The sequence below is a fragment of the Equus asinus genome, chromosome 5 (assembly GCF_041296235.1).
Source record: "Equus asinus isolate D_3611 breed Donkey chromosome 5, EquAss-T2T_v2, whole genome shotgun sequence".
Lineage (NCBI taxonomy): Eukaryota > Metazoa > Chordata > Mammalia > Perissodactyla > Equidae > Equus > Equus asinus.
Window position 1 is genome coordinate 70,638,448 of NC_091794.1, and position 21,732 is coordinate 70,660,179.

General features: G+C 39.4%; 1 protein-coding gene across 3 annotated transcripts in view; it reads left to right on the top strand.

Moving 5' to 3' along the window:
- Positions 1 to 12,667, top strand: part of NDC1 (NDC1 transmembrane nucleoporin) — a 47,151-nt gene extending 34,484 nt beyond the window's left edge. For all 3 annotated transcript variants that reach the window (XM_070509863.1, XM_014844331.3, XM_070509864.1), the window contains exons 17-18: positions 9,035 to 9,195; positions 12,349 to 12,667. In XM_070509863.1, coding sequence (XP_070365964.1) covers positions 9,035 to 9,195; positions 12,349 to 12,412 — 225 coding nt within the window. In that variant the 3' untranslated portion in view covers positions 12,413 to 12,667. The remainder of the gene's footprint in view (positions 1 to 9,034; positions 9,196 to 12,348) is intronic.
- Positions 12,668 to 21,732: the final 9,065 nt, after the last annotated feature.

Below are 21,732 nucleotides of genomic sequence, written 5' to 3' on the forward strand. Positions count from 1 at the left end.
TTATCCCAAAGTTCATGCCCCTGCATTTTACCCCAGGTCTGTGGGTCCCTGGAAGAGCCATCCTCCAGCACAGCCTCTAATGCCCTTGCTTATTCTGTACACTTTCCTTGTCCTTACCAATATTTTCACTTTCTTTGTCTTTCGTTCCCTCCCGGCTACACATATATATTTCCCTACCCAATTTAGACCTTATAATCTGTCATGTCAACCATTTTATTCCTAATTTCTTCGACAGCTTGTCCCCATGTTTTTAGCTGCACCCATGTGGCAAAACCCCAAGGGATCAATCCTGTATCCACTACCCATCTGTTCTCTTTTGCCCATCACTCCTGCTTCAGCCTTACTTGGCATTCCTGATCTGCATTATTACTGTGGTCTCTTGGCATTACTAGCTCTTGATGGAGATTCCCTCACACCGACTCTGGCTACTCTTCTGTCCCTCCAGTGAGCCCTCTGCTCTAATGGCCACCATGGACTGTTCAGTTTGCCCCCCAGATACATATTATTTTCTTAACCCAACTCTATACATGATGCCTTTTCTTTCCTTTTTTGCCTAGAACACATTTATCTCCCTTTTTCTGGCTCTGCCTTATAACCCCCATCGCAACACTTTAATACGTTGCATCTTAATTGTCCATTTACTTTTCTTGTCTTTATTAGTCAGAGTAGGGGCAGGGACCTTGTCTCATCTTTGTATTCCTAGCATCTGACATGGTACCTGGCAAATGACCGCACTTATTAAACGCTTGTTGGATGGCTGCTGGATAGCGTCATGGTTGGTTCAGTGGGTGAAGCCGTCTGTTCTGGGGCCTGAATTGAGTGACAGTTCTGATGCAATGAGGTAATTATAATGATCCCAGCTGTTTGATTTTGAGAGGAAGGATGTGATGTGACTCATACGAGCCCTGTTAGGTGTTTTCGGTTTTATGTTCTTTCATCTAAAAGGGATACTTGGTTTTAGTAAAGAGTGAGTTCTAAGTATCGCTGTCATTTAAGGCAAGTTGTACAATACTGGCTTCTGGATGTCACTAAGGAACAATTGTATGGAACTGTTCTTTTATTTTGCTTTTCACTATCAATAACATCAGCCATTTCACTGTGAATCATTAAAGGCAAAATGTGAAAGGAAAGGGGAGTCTTTTACTCTTCAAACCATTCAGAGGGCAGGGAGTGGAGGGGTGGATATGCAAGAGTGGCTGTTCTACCCGTGGGCCAAGCTGTCCTGGGACAGTCGCAGTATTACAGGGGGTTCATGAATCCACACGTACGTGCTGTCATCTGAATAACTCATGGGTGTCTAACATATCTGCAGCTATTTTTCAGAGGTTTATACGTGCTGTTTTGGTTAATTAAAAAACAAATTCATTTGAAAGCATTGCCAAGTTTGTCGTACTTACTCCTTTCCTCCATTAGTGGATGGAGAACAACTGTCCTTTGGAGTTCCACAATATTTACTTTTTGTCCTTAAAGAGGGTCCTTATATTGCCAAAGGTTGGGGACCAAAATGGCAAAGTTCTTTTTTTAATTAAAAAAATGTTTTTAATTGTAGTAAAGTATACATAACATAAAATTTACCATTTTAACTAATTTTTAGTGTTCCATTCTTGTCATTAAGTACATTTACATTGTTGTGCAACCACCACTATCATCTGGCTCCAGAACTTTTTCATCTTTAAGAGTGTTTTAAATTCTTGAAAACCCCTTTGTTTCTGAAAACCTTGATGCAGGAGATCAGCTCCATTATATTTTTTGCCTCCTCGTCTGAAGCTCAAATTTTGATATACTTGGAATATTGAAGTTGACCTTTTTGCCGTTCACAGATCCATTCATCCAATAAATATTTAATTATCAAACTCAGCACGTGCTAAGATGCAGAATGGAAAAAGACACACGTGGTTTCACCCTGCAGGGGCTTACAGACTCTAAAACAGATAATCACACAAATAGTCAACCACGATTGAAATCAGCACTACAATGTACAGAAATGCAAGATGATCTCTGAACATAGGACAGGTGAATCTAAGCTAGCCTTGTGAGTGAGTGTAGGAAGGAAGGGTGTGAAGTCATTGAACGCTTCCCCGAGGAAGTGATATAGATGTTAGAAGGGAAAAGGAAAGGAATATTCTTGAGGGCCAGAACTCTGGAGGTTCGAAGGCCCAGAGACCCTTGACCAATATTCTTCTACAAGTCACAGTCTGTTTTTTGTTTCTCTAGAATTCTGTGCCACTTTACCTAACATTTGTGTGGTACAACAAAATAAATGCTTCTTTTAACTTTTGTAACAACCCTATAAGATTAGAATAAGGCTTATTTGGCATGACTGAATCTCTCTCAGGAAGACAGTATCTATTGGTATGACTTGTTCAGGATCTTGCCCAGCGTCAGCCCTGATGGCCGCCTAGTGGTTAAAGTTTGGTGTGCTCTGCTTCCGTGTTTGGTTCCCGGGCATGGAACCACACCACTTGTCTGTCAGTAGCCATGCTGTGGCAGCAGCTCACATAGAAGAACGAGAAGAATTTACAGCTATACACAACTATGTACTGAGGCTTTAGGGGAGATAAAGGAAGAAAAAGGAGGAAGATTGGCAACAGATGTTAGCTTAGGGTGAATCTTCTCCTGCAAAAAGAAAAGAAAAGAAATCATGCCCAGTAAATGCTCGAGTCAGATTTGAAAACTGGCTGTCAGACCCCAAGTCTTTTGCTCTCCATCTGATCAGATTATCTCTGAGGGCTTGGCAGGGGTATGCATTTCTTAACCTCTTTTCTTAAGGTAGAATAGCAGTGTGTCAGAAGGGCCAAAGTGTGAATCTAGGATCAGATCTGTCTGTCTGAATCCCAGCTCCTACTTCTTCCTAGCTGTGCAACCTTGGGAAAGACATTTACCATATTTCATTGAATCTAAGATACCATTAATTAGAAGATACATCTCTGTTTCAGAAATTATAAAATCGGGGGGGGGAGTACATTGTATAACCAATAAACGTGGTAATCTCTAAACTCAATTTCTGTGTCTGGAAGTGGGGATGATGATGATAGTACTTGCCTCATAGGGTTGTGAAAAATCAATGAAATCATCTTTGTGAAGCACTCAGGGTACCTGGCCTGTATTAAGTGCCCCCACAAATGTTAGCTCTTAGGACTTTGATGTCATTATTACTGTGTCGTATGACAGAATTCTTGTACAGAAGAAAATATCTTTCAAGATTAAAAAAAAATATTTTTGTCAATACTATGAACAAGCAGTCTAGCAGACGCAGTGTCAGACTGGTGCCCAGTTCAAATCCGGGCTCCACTACTTTCTGAGTGACTGAGGGTAATTTATTAAACTTTGCTGAGATCAGTGTCTTCATTTGTAAGATGGAAATAGTACCTTGCAGGGTTGTTATGCTGGTTAGAGATAATATCTGTAAAGAGTCTAAAATGTTAGGCAAGTGTTAGGTATGCAGTAAATGGCAGGTACTATTATTGTAAAAACATCTAATTAAACGAAAAGAAGCAAGTTCTCTCAGTTACTGGCACAGTAATTGCAGTCCATGAATTTAACCATTGTCATCTGATGTTATTCTGTACCCGTGGCTCTCAACCAGGGGCAGCGCTGTGTTTCTCAGGAGACATTTGGCAGTGTCTGGAGACATTTGGATTGTCATAAGTAGGGGAGTGTTACTGGCGTCTATTGTGTAGAGGCCAGGGATGTGGCTAAACAGCCTATAATGCACAGGACGGCGCCCACAACAAAGAATTACCCAGCCCGAAATGGGAGTACTCCTGAGGTTGAGGAACTCTGCCCTGTAGTCAGGATTTCCGGTAACACAGTCTGCTCTTATCCTTAGCTTTTGTTTGGGATTCTGGCTTTAGTGGAGTAAACCTGTTTTAACTGGGTTATAAGTAGGATCCTTGACACCAGGGACTTCTAAGGCTCTGCACAGTGGACATTTGTTAATAACACTGATAGATCAATATTCAGGGGAGAACTACTGAAGTTTTCTCTTATTTGGCTATTGTGCATATACTACTGCATATAAATGTAAATGGACAAAAGGTTCCTGTTTTCATAGTATAACCCCCCTTTTAGGCTTCTACTAGGGCCAAAGTAAGGCCTTCATAGAACTTGTTATTTTTCCTCAAGAGTATATTGTTCAGTGATGTATTGTACTCACTGCTTACTCTTTTCATTGTTTGGGACACTTCTTAGGTAGATATTCGAGATCCCAGTTGTGTGATCTGAGTGTCCAGGGCAGGGACCGTGCGTAGTGCATAGAATGAGTCCTCAGTGGGTGGCTTTTTCAGTCTCACAGCTGATTAAGTACTTCAGTGCTTCTAACCATAGGGCACATCATTAAATACTATGAACCACTGTTTCCTGGATTTGAGTGATTCCTACACTACCTTCATCGTTCTTGTCATAACTGTTGATTAACACAGAGTATTGTCCTAATTTTAGTCATATTTATATACCACCTGAACTATTGTTTATTTAGTATTTTAAGTCATTCTTTTTTTTTTTTTAAGATTTTCTTTTTCCTTTTTCTCCCCAAAGCCCCCTGGTACATAGTTGTGTATTTTTAGTTGTGGGTCCTTCTAGTTGTGGCATGTGGGACGCTACCTCAGCGTGGCCTGATGAGCGGTGCCATGCCCGCGCCCAGGATCTGAACCGGGGAAACCCCGGGCTACAGAAGCAGAGTGTGAACCCAACCACTTGGCCACGGGGCCAGCCCTTAAGTCGTTCATTTTTAACTTAAATTTATGTAAAAGGAAACTTTATATCACTATTGTAAAAGGAAAACTAGTTTGACTTGCTACAAATAGAATATAGGTTTACAGCCCCTTCTCTCAGACCCTAGGATATGTGTCAAAATTCAGATTTTTTGGATTTTAAAGACGTAACATGGTTTACTTATCATATATTACATAAAACTCCTATTGGTGTCTGAGGTAAAATCCCCTTAATCAGATACATTAATACTTTTCTCCAGCAAAGTGTTTGATATTCATATTTAGTGGGATAGCCTGTGTCAGCTCAGGTCAGGTTTTACTGCCAGATGAGGTTGGGTCAGGTCAGCCTTTGCCACCAACAGAGTTAACAAAAGTTTTTGTTTTCCGGGCTTTTTGGATTTCAGTATTGGGGGTGAGACAAAGTGAGAAAAGACAATAGTTTTAAGCTCTAGGTAGATACCATTGTTTGCTGAAGTGCCTGCACCTGAATCCTGCTTCTCCTTGGTTGTAAAAAGAGATTGATGGGGAATAAAAGGGACACATTCGCCCCACGTGAGACTTTCCCACCTGACTTGACCCTTACACCATTCCAGTCTCTTGTGCCTAATTTATTTTTTGCATTTCTTTTTTGAGTTGTTCCAACTACTTGTAAGGATTGATATTTTATGACTTATTCTTCCTTAGAGGTCTTTCAAAGAATAAAGAGAAAACAATTCAATAGAATTCATTCTTCTACAATTACCCTTTGGACCCTTTAAAACCTAAGATGTATTGTGGAATCTTAGTGATTTTACATTTCCAGTATCTTGAAACAATTTGCTGTTTGATCATCATAGGAATTATTTCATTATTACTCATCAGTTATTCGTAATTGTGGTAGAAAGCCTAATAAGAAAACAGAAGAATGATGAAATCATGTAGTATTGCATCATTTTTCAAGAAAAGATACATAAGTAGTCTGGACACACATCTTTACAATCTTTTTTTTTAGCTTTCATTGAATACAGTTGCTAAATCAGAATTTTAAAATTTTCTACCGACAATGGTAAAGGGAAGAAAATTGCCGGTATGTTAAATAATTATTTAGATAAATCAGAAAATGAATGCAAAGAGACACACTCTAGGCCAGCTCTGTCCAGTAGAAATATGATGCAATCCACATGTGTAACTTTACATTTTCTAGTGGTTACATTTAAAAAATACAGATGAGGCTAATTTTAATAATATATTTTATTTAACTCAGTATGTCTAAAATATTTTATCATGTAATCAACATAAAATTATTAATGAGATATTTTGTATTCTTTTTTTTATACTAAGTCTTCAAAATCTGGTGTGTATTTTTCACTTACAGCATTTCTCAATTCAGATCTGCCACATTTCAGAGGCTGGATAGCTACATGTGTCTGAGTGGTTACCATGTTGGACAGCACAGCTCTAGACTTTAATGATGGTGGTGAAATTGATCACATAAGAGGAATTTCACACTATGAATCTTCAGATGATAATGTTCTAGATATATTTTCTCAAACTCAAGAATTGATGACAGAACAATATATTTTTTAAGGAGAAAAAGGAAATATATGTGATATTTTCATATAGTAAGCCATTCAACAGGAAGGACTTTGTCCCACAATATTTTATAATACGAACTTGAATCATCCCCTTTTGCTAAAAGTGCACATGACAGTATCCCTGCATCCTCTGTGACGTTTGTGCACCGTACATAGATAAATGCTGGAGGTATGCAAAGGTGATTGGAAGGAAATAGTTGATGATGAAATGAAACAAGTCACTGGGTTGATCATTTGAATTTGTCTTTATAAACCTAAGAATGAAAATGTTTTGCAATTATGGTGCAAAGAAAATGGCTGAACTCTCTTCTACAAAATTAGGAGCTGTCAAAAGTTTTAAAAAATAGTACATTTTGATGGTGCAAATGTGAGAAAAAGAACCAGAAGTAATGATAAGCTAGAACCTATTGGAGATAATGTTTTCAATTTGAAATCAGTATTCTAAAATGGTTATGTTCCAGGTTTATGCGTGATAGCTGATGAGCAGCTAGTTGCATTCAAAGGACATTGCGCATTTCAGATGTGTATGTCGTCAAAACCTGGCAAATATGTTTATATTCTTATTTATATTTCTATAAAGTTATTTTATGTTATTCTGTCATTCTTACTTCTGTAAATTTTTTGTAAAATGACTTTAAAAAGAATCCATTGGACCCAGGTGGTAAATGATGATGATGACTATTTTTCCTAGTATGCTGAGGGTTAATCAGAAGGTTTGCAAGAAACTTTTCCATTATGATTCAGTGTTATTTAATGTTGCTTAGGTATGTCACTGAATTCATCTTAAATGTTCCCAGTTTGGGGAAATATTCTTCTAAGCTACTGTTGAAAGAACAAACAGTTGGACTTGAAGTTCCCATGACAGACTGAACACACGCATCAAATCTTGTTCCTTCCCCCAAACTCTGCTAACGTACAGTAAAAGGACTATTAAAAAGACATAAATCCATAAACAAGAGAGGAGACAACAGCAACAGAGTTGTCAAAGCTGGAGAGCAGATGGCTGACATAACTAAGTGAGCACGCCCCAGAGGCAAGTCTGAAGTTGGTTGTGAGACAAGCACCAGATACCTCTGGAACCAAGGGTGAAGGGACAGGTACCTAAATAAGGAGATTTGAGTGAGAGCTGTTTAAAAACCAGTTAGATCCCAAATTCTCTGCAGCTGGTGCTTCTCCCTCGCTCCAGCAGAAGTAGAGGTTTATCCTCTTGCAGGGGTAGAACATCGGGTCTCTAGACCGGGAGAGTCCAGACACAGCTGTGGGCACTACCCTAAAAGCATAGGGATGTGCTCATAGCTCTGGCCCCCGCCTGGCTCTCTGAGCACTGGGGACCAGGCCCTCCAGACAGGGTCCTGGAAGACTCTTCTCTGGGAACTCTGACCCATCCAGGAAGACCTAAGGTTACTGCGTTGGGCGCTTACCCAGAAAAAGTGGACGCAGATCACCTGTTGTGAAGCCTCTTGTCAGTAACTTCAACCGTGTACTCAGAGCTTTTGGTCAGCTCTTCAGGAGGTCTCCTCTCAGTCATGAGCCAAGGGCCACTAGATTCTGAGGAAGATCTCTAATGCAGAAGATAGAGACCAAAAGAAGCAAAGAGGGAAAAAGTAGCTTGGAAGAAACTATAACAAACCAAAAACAACAAAAATCATCAAAATCCTCAGAAATAAGAGAGTATTGCATCCTTGAAACAAAAATAGGATGCTAAAATAAAAAGGATCACTCAGGTGACATAAAAGAGCTCTTGAAGTTAAAAACATGATGGCAGATACCATTTTAACTATCGTTTTTAGTTCTTTTGGTGGTTACATCCGTAACTATAAATAATGGGTTTATACTATGATTTCTTGTCACTTTAGACATTATTTTGTTGTAGTAGATTAACACACTTATATTTCTCTTTCTTCATTTCTCTTTCTCTTAATATACTTATATCATTTAAAAATATTATTTACTTTTGGCCTTTAAAAGATATACTTAGATCTCTATTTCTTATTCTACCAACTATAAATAAAATCAGTTTCACTCGTGAATTCTCTCTCTCCCCACCTAGTCTTGTTCATAGATGCTTTATCACCTAGCATTGAAGAGGAAGATACGCTAGTTTAGTAAATAACTGTAGGGGCCGGCCCCATGGCTGAGTGGTTAAGTTCCAGCGCTCTGCTTTGGCGGCCCAGGGTTTTGCAGGATCAGATCCTGGGCGCAGACATGGCACTGCTTGTCAGGCCACGTTGAGGTGGCGTCCCACATGCCGCAACTAGAAGGACCCACAACTAAAATACGCACAACTATGTACTGGGGGGCTTTGGGGAGAAAAAGCAAAAAAAAAAAGATTGGCAACAGTTGTTAGCTCAGGTGCCAATCTTTAAAAAAGAAAAAAATAACTTTATGTAAAGTATAAAGTTTTGGTCCTTTTTTTGCTGAGATTTATAATGAAAGTAGCCTTGCCTGTCACACATCACAAGACCAGGGTGTCTGTTTTTCACTTCCCAGCTTTGCATTCCGAGGCCGTTGAAGCATGGCTGTCTCGTGGAGGGTAGTCTGGACTTCTCCCTGTAGCTGCTGAAGGGGCTGAGCCTCAATGCATTGTTGTTCCAACTGTTCTGTGATCCAAAATAATATTTTACAGTTTGTGTCTGTGTGTATTTCTCCATCGACCTATCTATCTGAAAGAAAATCTCCTTAACCTTTGGACTAAGTTCGCTTTGTTGATAGTCTGAACTAATGTGTTTTCTTTCTTTCTTGATCTAGGCAGTTGACAAATACTTCAAGCTTCCTCATGCTTCCAGTAAACCACCTCGGATCTCAGGAAGCCTTGTGGACACCTCTTACAAAACATTGAGGTTTGCATTTAGAGCGTCACTAAAAACTGCCATCTATCGAATAACTACTACATTTGGTGAACATCTCAAGTAAGTACCTGTTTTGATCCATTATAATAATTCACTTGCAGGAGTCCCCCTGAGAAATAGGTAGGAGAATTAGAAAGGCTCACATGTTGAAAGTCTTCTTTTGAGGACTTCATGATTCCTGTTGGAAATGAACGGCTTGGATTTAGACTTAATATTTATATTTTAAAATTTAGCCTATCAAATAAGGTTTGGGGCATTCTTTTAAGCGGACAAAAAAGAGGATAAAAAATTATAAAAGCAGCAAATGTAATTATATATATATTTTTTAATGACCAAAACATTAATGGAGAAAAAAGGCAAAAAACCAAGTACCTTGCCAGAAAAGCATATTAAAAATAATTATCTTATTACATCTTGGTCAGCAAACCAAGACTTAGGGTAGGCAGAGTATTCCATGAATGAGTCCTTGGTGCTTTGTGAATTATGCTGGAAAAACAATGACAGATCACGGCACCTTGAGAAATGAACCTGAAAGGAAATCACAAACGCCAAACCTGTTTGTATTTGGTTTCCTTGATGTCACTGCTTTCTTCTCATGAAGTCGTCTGGCTGGGCAGGATAAGGGATATTAGTTCGTCAACTAGACTATGTTTATCATAATTACAAATGTACTTTAGAAGACATGAGCGCTTGCCCTGCCTTTTCTGTATACAGTCAATAAATAGTTTAGAACTTTCTCATACCACCTGCTTTTAAAGACAGGTGGTGTATTTCCTTTTACTTCGGTAACGCTAGGCAGCAGCAGTAGCAATTTTTTAAAGGGAACACTTTGGTTCTGTGTGGGAATACAAAAGAGCTGTGGATAATCCTCTATCCTTAAGAGGTTTTATTTACTTGTTTAAAAACAAACAAAAATAACTATTTATTGAGTGCCTTTTTGATCTGCACTCTCCAGTAGGATAGCCATGCATGGCTATTTAAATTTAAATTAATTAAAGTTAAGTAAAATTAAAAATCCAGTTTGTCAGTCATGTTGGCCCTGTTTCAAGTCCTCAGTAACTACATATGGCTAGTGGCCACTGGATTGGACAGCTTAGGTATAAAACATTTCCGTTGTTTCAGAGAGTTCTATTGGACGGTGCTGTTCTAAACGATGCACTTAGCACGTTTTATGTTTTTTTCATTTACTCTTCTCAAAGAGCCTGTGAGGTGTAGAGGTTATCTTAATTGTACAGATATGGAAACTGAGGCTTAAAGAAGTTAAGAACTTGTCTAATAGCACAATCTAGTGAGTATTAGAACATGAGCCTGAAATCAGGTCTTTCTTGCTCTTAAAATTCCACCTTCTTTCCCTCTACAACACTAGACCGCCTCTAAATGTAAAGTGCCATGTAGACACTCTCAGAAAACACTTGATGAATGTAGAGAGTGAACTAGATATGATGTATATTGATGAGAGAGCAAAAATGGAGAGAAAGGGGAAAAGAAAGATTTCTTAGGTAAGAAAGGGAGGTAGATGACTGACAAAATATGAGAAGAGCCATGTTTTGTATATGCACTAAAACTGATGAGGTCAGTAGAGACTATTTTGTAAAAAAAATAGGATAGATTGGTATGGTGGAAAAAATAGCAGATTTGGAGTTCAAACATTTAGATTTGTGTCTGGTTACATCACTGGACTGTCTGTGGTTGTGGGCAAGTTAGCTAATGATTGAAGTAACTTGCCCAAGACTATGCACGTACTAAGTTGCAGAACCAGAGTCCAGACTCCAGTCTCTCTGACCCTAGAGTTCTGTTGACAGTGTCTGTCCTCTGTTAACCAGCAGACTGCCGTCTTCCCTGACCTCTGGATCTTACTGATACTCTTTACCCGCCTGTGAAAAGGGGATGTTATCCATCCCACTTTGTTCCATTTGCTGTTAATAGATGTAAAATGGGGTCATACATATGTAAAGCCTGCCCTCTGTGCCTTTTATATTGTTGTGGCAACAACTATTATCACTGTATAATACCTAATTTATTCATTCCCCAAAGCTCTGCCTTTGAGAACCAGATGTAGATGAAGTAAACTCTTGAGGCGGGAAAATTAACACAGGCCAGTTACTCATTGGAGATACTTGTTTAGCACCTGTTTACTCTTAATTTAGGCAAATTTGGTTTACTGGTTTTCCAGCCTATAACATTAAACTCTGAGGGGAAGAGAGTACTGTTAGAGTGAGGAGTATGACGACAGTAAGGGATAGTTCACTGCCTGCTAGCAGAGGGAAGAGGCCTGAGAAGAGCTGCAGACCTGGTGTTTGAGAGTCCAGAGCCGGTTACTTAGCGACGACAGCCTCGCCGCACCTCGAGGGAATCTGCACGGGGAAAATGCTTGAAATGGTTCCGTTAGAGGCAGCTGCACGCTTTAAGAAAGCAGAGATGTGTATGTGTAAGATGTATAAGGCATTTTAGGATGATTTGCAGCAAAATTATCGTGATAAGACTCTTTTGGCGCTTTTAAAAGTGGTGACCTTCAGTAACCTGGAATTTTATGACTCAGTAATGATATATTACTGTTCAACAACTAGAAAACCAGAATCTTTCATTGTGTTTAATTTTTGCACAAAAGTTTAAAAGGAAGTTGTACACTAGTTTCAGCCTGAGTTTTGTCAAGGTGATGTGTTTTTTTTGTAGGGGTTAGGGTGGGGAGAGAACTCAGTTTCCCCATCCAAGACATAACTTATGTTCAAAGGGAAAAGTAAATCTAAACCACCAAGCTGTTACCTTTGAAAACGATTAGTGGCGTCTATTATGTTTTAACCAAACATTTTAGTTTAAAGGATTTTATATTAAAGGCAATTCAAATACTCCACAACTCAAAGATAATGTTGGAATCTGGTTTAAATAAAGTAATAAAATCCAGAAAACCTACTGCAAGGCCTGGAACTCTGCACAGCAGGTTCCGTAGGAGAGCAGGTTAGAATCGATGCCTTCCCTTGTCAGTCTTAATTTGTTTTGGTCTTTAGAAGGTAGAAGCATGCCATTACTGGATGCAAGTCCTCCTCCTCATTAGATTAAGGAGGGTTTTCATCCAGCTTTTTCAGAAGTACTAAATAAGTGAAGATTTCTAATCATTTTTAATTGTTTTGAAAAATATTGACTCTCTGCTCTGTGGTTCACTTAATATGCTTAATGTAAAATAAAGCTTATGCTTTGAATTTATGTTTCATTTAGTGCTGTGCAAGCATCTGCAGAACATCAGAAAAGACTTCAACAGTTCTTGGAGTTCAAAGAATAGTTAAGTAATATAAACTGTGTTCATTACACTGCTGATACAACTACAGATGGGACGGTAAATGTTCAGCATTCTTGCATCAGAAGAAAATGGACTAATTAGATGCTTCCTTTGTCGTGGTGGTTGCTTTGAAAACTATACTTTAATGGGAGAAATCATGGGAAGAAATTCTCAACGGAATAACTAAAAACTGCCTTTTCTGTACCGATTGCTTTTTGTATGTGTGGTATAATAAAATCTTTATTCAATTTTACAGAAGTATCTGTGGCAGTGGACTTGTCTCTAGCTTATATAGATTAATAAGAATAACTAGACAATTTTTAGAATTTACTTTTGAGAGGAGTAGAGCCAGTTCAGAAGGTAAAACCGGGTTGACTTGATCCCGTCTTCCTTCCTAATCATTCTGAGAGGTTAGCTCTTTGGAAACTCGCAATACATAAACTTTTTAAGAGTAGTTTCTGTTGACTGAAGTATAAAAATGGTAACAGTGGAGAAAAATTCACAGAAAAAATATTGTCTAAAGCACATGTTTTGTTAATCTGTTAGGTTGTGCTTTTGTTTCCAGGGACAAATTAAATTTGCATGATTGTCCAAAAAAGGTCTCAATTTACAGAATGCCAACTCTATATAAAGGAATGTGGAAAAATTCAGTTCTTAAGTTACAAGATTAAACAAGCACATTTGGTTTTTGAAAGACGATTGACTGACATCTATGAATTTATTTCGCATCATGCTAGTAAACAGTAAGTGTATGCGTATTTTCCCAACTAGTTTTGCTTTCTTTTTCTGGAACAAAACATTAAGTGATTTGCAGAGTTTTTCAAGTGAGAGAAGAGGTTTTGCAAGAAAAAGCAGGAGACTTTCCCTTTTTCCCCACTCTGCATCTTCATTAGATCAGATTATTTTGCAAAGTTTGTTTTCACAGACTTTCACAGAGGAGCAGCTTTTTTTGTGTTAACTGGCTAATTAAAATATATTAGGAAAATCTTTAAGCCAGAGACAACTCAGTCATCGAATAGCTAGTGAAACCAGAACTTCAGGGGTCGCTGTGCTTGGTTGCGTTGTCTGTCCCACACTGAGCATGGGGATTTTCTAATTTATTGGATCAGCTTCTTTGCAGATGAAAGATGCTCAGTCCTGCTGGTGGATATTCACTGGACTAGCTTGGACTGAAATGCTCCCTTGGAGTTCTTTTCCTATTATCTTTTCCCTCTAGTGTCCTGAAATGTTTTCTTTAAAGTCAAGCACAGTGTTGTATATGAATCTTTAATGTGGTATATATGTCTGCCATTGTCTGATTGCTTATGTATTATGTCTTTATTCCCTTTATTTGTTGCCCCTTCAACCAGCACATGCCAAATTTTAAGTGAATCCTGCTGGCCTTTAAAGTGTCTTTATGAGACAGTTCCCCAGTTGTCAAGTGTTTGGAGCATTTAGGCTGTTGCCATTGCTTTTCTGTGTATGTGTCTGAAGTGGAGTGGGTCTCTTTTGCATATGAAAGTTGAATTTTGAATGTGGTTACTTACAGATGACCAGAAGATTGTGGCTGGGTTGGCTGAGAACTGTTGAGTTCCATGTTTTAAAGCCATGGAGCTTTTTGTATTCCATTCTCTGAGGGAAAAGGATTCTTAACCTTCTGCTTCCATTAAAGAAGAATTGTGGTATTTAGCCCATTGGATTCCTGAGACTGATGATGGGATGACCCTTTAAACTTTGATTTACTTGGATACAGTGTCTGGCTAGGTTTAAGTTTTTGCATTTCCCATATACTTGGGGCAAAGGTATGTTTGATGAGCAATGTGAAGATTTCTGAGGTGTTCGTCCCTATTTTCTCTCAAGAGAATGAACTGTGTACCAAATACAGGTCACATAATGTCTGCCTGGTAGAGATTTGGAAAATGCCTCCCCACATCTGGATTGTGTGTTTAGTAGATAAGGGAGTCAGTTCCTTTGCCCACTGTGTGTTGCTTATCTACACAGCGTCTTTTGGGGTGTGGTATGGCTCAATCACCTGTTCTTACAGAGAGCTCCTTCTCCTGTGTCCAAGGAGGGGGTCTTAGGAATGCCGAGAGGAGAGAAGCCTTTCCTGTGATGAAGTCACATCCCGCCTATGAGCTCACCGATGCTGTAACATTGGCCTGAAGATTAGAGTGTTCTTTAAAAGCTTTTCTCTGTCAGGACAAAACATGATTCTGTCAGCTCTTGTAATCTTTGCTTGACCCTTATGGAGGGTGTAAACCACATAACTTCTTTCCTGGAGGACTAGGAAACGGTCCTAGAGTAAACCTTGTACAGTTGAGCGACGTGGATGAGCAGCTGTTTCTTAGTTTGCTGGATTTGTTCCTCAGTAGTTGTTTTGTGTGTCTTCCTGTAAATATGGTAATCCATTTATATCCTTTTGTATATCACTGACACTGAATTGGGTAGAAAAATAAAATCGACAGTTTTTCAAAATGGGACTGTTAATTGAAATACGTGTATCTGTGAAGTCAATTATTTAATTTCTGATGTGTGTCTTTCCTTGGCCATTTCAATTCCATCTTAGAGTTGTTGTTTATAAAACACAAAAAGGTTTAACTTCTTGAGAAATAAGCTTTTGCCCCTAACTGGACTAATTTGGGGGTGATCTGTGTTTAGTGGTAACTCTGAGGAGCCTGAATTCTAAAAGTCTCTTTCTTCGTTGTCTTGGCCGCCTTTCTTCCACAGCTAAACAAAGGATGCAGGTGCTGAGAGCCGCCTCCTAATAGAGATTTCTTTTCCTGCCAGAACAGTGCTTCTAAACGGATCCTGTGCCCCCAGGGTAAGAGTTATGGCTGTCAGCTTTACTTAAGTTACTCAGAACTTCACCTCAAGGTAGCTGAGGTACTGTACCAAGGCCCCCAGCGCCCTCTTCTCTCCCAGTCTGCAGTCATCTTTCTTTAAAACAAAGGTGGCTTTCATTCATCACTTAACAATCCAGGTATTCTTAGCAAGCTACTGACCACCATTTTTAAATAAGCAAAATCATTATTTTGAGGGGTAGGAAGTGGGCTAGATAAGCACATACCCCCTGTAGTTCTCCGTCATGGTCCTAAGCAGCCCTGCCAGTTGCTGTAGTGGTGTGCAGATTAATGCAGAGCTAGGTAATCACTCAGAATATGCGCTGAGTGCCTGTTGTGGCCTGGCTATTAGAAACAAATTTAACTGTGAACGAGACAGTCCTGGCCCTTCGAGGAGTTTATAATCCAGGCAGTGGCACTGAAACTTGGGATGAGAAACCTCAGACTCACAGGGAGTGCTTGTTAGAGTGCAGAGTCTGCTTCAGAGGTCTGGACTGGTTCCCAAGAGCCGGCGTTTGTAACACATCCTAAGCAGTGGTCTGAGAATCACACTGCGAGAATGGTTTATTTTAGATCAGGAGTTACCAAACTTAGCATGCATCAGAGTCACTTGGAAAGCTTGTTTAAACGGATTACTGGACCCCACCTCCAGACTTCTGATTCACTAAGTCTGGGGTGGGGCCCAAGAATTTGTGTTTCTAACGAGTATCCAGATGCTGCTGATGCTGCTGGTCAGGAGGGCACACTTTGAGAACCACTGCCCTAGTGGATTTTCTTGTATGTGTTCTCTCAGATGAGTGTCTGAAGCATATGAACTATCATTTCCTATAAGGTGGAGTTTTTCCATCTGATTCATTTATTGGAAAGCTTGAAGAAAACGGCTCGATCCCGTAGGTAACGCAGGAATGCTGAGAAGTCCTCGGGTGTTCATCTGCTTGTCTTGAAGTTGCAGCTGTGATGTGAGCGGAGTAGCTCTTTCATGCCATCGTCTGCTCATGCTCCTGATATTTCCTTTGTCTGAATTGCTGTCTTGGCAAACTTCCCTTTCTTCACGATGAGCTTCGCCTTCCCACATACTCCCAGATAGATTTCCTTGTGTTTTTTCAATACTTTGTCATTCCTTTTTTTTGGACCATATCATATTGAATTGTAATTTCACTGATTACAAACCTGCTTCCCTTTGTAGATTATGAGCTCCGTCCTCTTCCAGGATTCCAGTTAGACGCTTTCTCGGTGTTTCATCTGGGTCTTAACCTGTCTCCCGTACTGTAATATTTTTGACTTTCCCTGCTTTATTCTGGGTAGTTTCTTCTGACCTGTCTTACAAGTCATTTTCTTCAGCTGTGTCACATCAGCAGGTAACTGAACCACGGACTCCACGTGGACTGAGCTGCACTCACAGGAGTTTCCCAATAGAGTGAACATTGGTAGTCCTTTCTAGGTACTTGAGTTTACATCCTTAGCAGAACTTTATTTATAATTCTGAAATCCAGAGGTTTTTTTCAGTTGGTAAGTTTGCTGACAAAATTTGTTTGGCAACTAAGCCCGACCTTAACTGATGTGAGGCCATTTGTAAACTTAATTTATTCCATGTCGTATGACTGTACTTAGACTTGCCGTAGAATATTTGGTTATGAGGTGCTGTCCCAGACCCCATGGGAGTATTATGTAACACGCATCAGTATTACCGTTCTAAAATCTGAAAACTCCTTTATTCTGAAACATCTAGCCTTGGGTTTAAGAAAAGGTGTTGCAGACTGTCTTTGTGAAATGCTGTTAGTTCTTCCATTCACTCGTTCAGCCCGCTGTATACCAGGCCTGCGCTAGGCACTGATGGTACAGACTCACAGACCTTGCCCTCAGAGAGCTCACTGCCGTGTGTGGGAGAAGCAATGGAGGCAATCCTTGTTTACAAAGACACTTTTTCTACTTATTTACAAAATTGTTGTCTGTCTTGCTGTTGCTGCCTCAGTGCTCGTTGGTTGCGCAGCTGTTCTAAGCCTGCACGAAAAGCAGCCTCTCCTTAGGTCCCGGTGTTTGCCTCTTTGTCACTGGCATTATTTTGCAGAAGTTGTGTAGCTCTACTTGCCCCCAAGTGCTCCTCTTCTCCCTGCGCACGCATCTTACCTTGAGTGTGCCTTCTAAGTGATCCTGGTGGTAAGGTAGTTCTGGAAGATCTGTGGGGTGTCTCTGGCAGAGAAACATTGGAAGGTGACCTCTAAATCACAGGTCTTTACCTTGACAGTCTTTTGAACATACGTTTACTCTTGATTGGTTTATTCTTTTTATCTCTCAACTTAGTAACAGTGGTCTACAGTCTTGAAAAAATATTAAACGCTAGTCCCTCCCTAACTGCATTATGAGCCTTAGTTGCAGGGACACAGTCCCCACCTCAGCCTAGCTTAAGCATAAAAAGGAGAGTTGATCCTAAGGGCACAGAAAAGTCTGGGTGAGCCCAAGGATAGATTTCCTTCTGGGCCATGTGAAGAACCTGGAAAGCTCTCAGGATCTCTAAAGGGTTCTTCTCTGCTTCTTTGTGCATCAGTGCTCTATTCTGTCTCCCTGCCTACTGGCCTTCTACCACTCTCTCCATCTGCCCTCTAGCTCCTGAGTTTACGTGTAATAGAGGCTGACCCGCTATTTCTGAATGTCAACCAAATTCCTGATTGAAAGAAATTAGCCTAAATGGATCGAGTGTTCGAAGGTCTCATTAGGCTCCAGGGACCAGGTCATGCAGTACCAACATGCTTCTGAGAACTTAGCTTTGTTGATTGGGATAGAGTGGGGTGAAGGGAGCTCCCAGAGCCGCCCAAGATTCGGGGTTCATGGCCTGCAAAGAGGGGCTTATAATCCCCTTTGCTTTGGGGTGGAACCCCAAAGGGCAGCACCCTAGAAGGAAGGGTGAGGAGGAAGTAGAGTGCACGAACTGTAGTTGAGTTAGAATCCTCATTACATTGAATTGCGGTAGTCTCTGTTTGCCAGTGTTTCTGGGTCCTGGGAGAGGCTGTCATAAATCCTCTCTGGAGGAAAACAACACCCTGGGCCTCAATTATTTCTACAAATAAGTTTTTAAATACAGTGTCTGCACACAATTAAAAGTAACCAGGGGGCTGGCCCCGTGGCCGAGTGGTTAAGTTCGCGCGCTCCGCTGCAGGTGGCCCAGTGTTTCGTTGGTTCAAATCCTGGGCGCGGACATGACACTGCTCATCAGACCACGCTGAGGCAGCGTCCCACATACCACAACTAGAAGGATCCACAACGAAGAATATACAACTATGTACTGGGGGGCTTTGGGGAGAAAAAGGAAAAAAAAAAAATAATAAAATAAAATCTTTAAAAAAAAAAAAAACGTAACCAGGCACAGGAAGAGACAAGACAGCATGAATGAAAACAACCAAAGCAAAAGACAATACAATAGACCCATAGGGGCTCTCAATAATAGTTATTAGAGATTTTAAAATAATTATGATTACTATGTTCAATAAGATTAAAAAATGAAATTCTAATTCATTAGAGAACTAGAAACTACATATATATGTAGTAGAAACTACACCCACAGAGAAATTCTAGGACAGAAAAATAGACTGACTAAAATGAGCAGTCAATGGATAGGTTTACCTGCAGATTAAACATAGCTAAAAAGTGACTTGGAAAATAGGTCAGAAGAAATTATCCAGAATAAAGCATGGAAAGTCAAAAATACTGAAATAGAGAAGACGGATTAAGGCACAGATACTATAATGAGAAAGTTTCTAAGTGAATTGGAATCCTGGAAGGAACTGGAGATCGAATGGAGCAGAAGCAGTTTGAAAAATGTGATAGCAAAGAACTTTCTAAAATTGATGAGACATCAAGCCACAGATTGAAAAGGCTCTATGAAGCCTAAACAGATAAATAAAAAGAATACACACTGAGGTACCTTCATATTAAAAGGGCTAAAACCAAAGACAAAGTCTTAAAAGTAGCCAGAGGAGAAAAAAGACCACCTTCAAATGAGCAGCAATAAGACAGCTAACTTCTCAACAAAAGCACTTGAAGACAATGGATTGGAAATTTTAAAGTGCTGAAAGAAATTCACTAACTTAGAATTCCATACCCAACATTAATCTCCAAACATGGTGGGGAAATAATAACATTTTCAGACAAACAAAAGCTGAGAAATTTCATCAACAGATCATAGTAAGAGGAACTTAATTTATAAAGGTAGTATTTTCAGGAAGAAGAAGGAAGGATAGAAGCAGGAAGAAATTAACAACAAAAAAGGTAAATATGAATACTGATTTACGAAACAATGATGGGATTTTTTTTTTTTTTTTTAAGATTGGTGCCTGCGCTAATACCTGTTGCCAATCTTCTTTTTCTTTTCTTCTTCTACCCAAAGTACCCCCGGTACATAGTTGTATATTCTAGTTGTGAGTGTCTCTGGCACGTCTAGGGACTGGTTGTGCTGTGTGGGACGCCCCCTCAACATGACCTAATGAGCGGTGCCATGTCCGTGCCCAGGATCCGAATCGGCAAAACCCTGGGCCGCCAAAGTGGAGCGTGCAAACTTAACCACTCGGCCACGGGCCGGCCCCTCTGATGGGATTTTAAATATGTAGAGAATTGGAGTACCCACACAAAGGCATATAAGTCAGAGTATTTGGGAGTTGAAATATCCTATGGTCTTTACATTGTCTGGGAAGAGAGTAAAAGTATCAACAGTAGACTTTACTAAATTAAAGATGTGCATTGTCTCTTAAGGATAATCATAAAAGAGTAGTAAAAGTTTTAAACTAAGACAGGGAAAAAATGGAATAACAAAAAATAATCTAAAAGAAAGTAGGAGGGGAAAAGAAATCTGGAATAGGCAGGACAAAGAAAATGCACATAGTTAGATGTAGGTTTAAACTCAGATATATCAGTAATTACAGTAAATGTACGTGGACTAAATGTTCCGATCAAAAAGCAAAGATCCCATCAAACTAAATAAAAAACAAAATCCAACTGTTTGCTGTGAACAAGAGCAACATCTAAAACACAGGATAGATGTGTTGATAAGGAAAAGAGAGGAAAGAAATGTGCAAACACGAAAAGAAAGCAGGTATAGTTGTATTAATTTTTGACACAATATACTTTAAGGCAAAAAGCCCTTACCAGAGAGAAAGGGGGGGCACTTCCAAATAACAAAAGATTCAATTTGTGAGAAAGATACAGTTCTAAATATTAACGCACCTAATAACATAGCCTCCAACTACATTAAAACAATATGGGCAAAGATGAACGGGTACTTCAAAAGGAGGGTATTCAGATGGTTTATAAGAGAAGATAGGTATTCAGTACCTTTAGTTGAGGGAAATACGCTGAGATACCACCACACACCCATCAGAAGGACTGAAAAGAAAAAGACTGACAATGACAGGTGTTGATGTGGAGCAACTAAAACTCATAATTGCTGGAAGGAGTGAACAAATGGACAAAGCCACTAAAGATAGTGTCTACTATAGAACCTATCGATTCACTAATTGTATGTGCTCAGAAAAGTGAGTGCATGTGCCCACCAAAAGTCATGTTTGCAGGATGCTGACAGCAGGATTTTTGACGATGGCCCTAAGTTGGAGACATTTCAAGTGTCCATCAGTAGTAGAATGGATAAATGAATTGTGCTGTACTTTTAGAATGTAATTTTGCATAGCAGTCAAAAGAATGAACTACTACTACGTGTCACAACTTGAATGAAGCTCGGACATAATATTAAGCAGAAGAAGCCAGACACAAAGGAATACATACTGCATGATTGCATTGTATGCATTTCAAAAACAGGTAAAAATGTTAGCACTCTCAGTCAGAATAGTGGTAATGGAAAGAGGGGTAGCATATTGACTTGGAAGAGCATGAGGACACTTGAGGTGCTAGAAATGTTCTGTATCTTGATTTGAATTATGTGGGTGCATACATATAAAAATTCATTGAATGGTATATGTAAGATTTATATACTTTATGTATGTTATATGTTAATAAAAAATACTTAAAAACTGACACAACCACTTACAAGGAGAAAGAGACAAATCCACAATTATAACAAGACATTTTACACACCTCTCAGTGACTGATAGAACAGGTAGATTTTAGAAATCAGTAAGGATGTAGAATAGTTGAATGACATAATCAGCAAACTTGACCTAAATGGACACACATGGAACACTGCACCTAACAACTGAAGAACATGCGTTCTCTTCAAGCTCACGGTGAACATTTGCAAATCTCACAACATGTTGGTCCATAAAGCAAGTCTCAACAAATTTCAAAGGATTAAAATCATTTAGAATATATTTGGCTGTTAAGCCATTAGGGTAGAGATCAATTAAAAATTATAATTAGGACATTTCGTATGTTTGGAAATTAAAAAATACACTTTAAAATCACCCACAGGTCAAAGAAGAAATCACATAGGTGGAAATTAGAAAAATATTTTTAAAGGAGTGATAATAAAAATACACACTGAAATTTGTTAGATATAGCTAA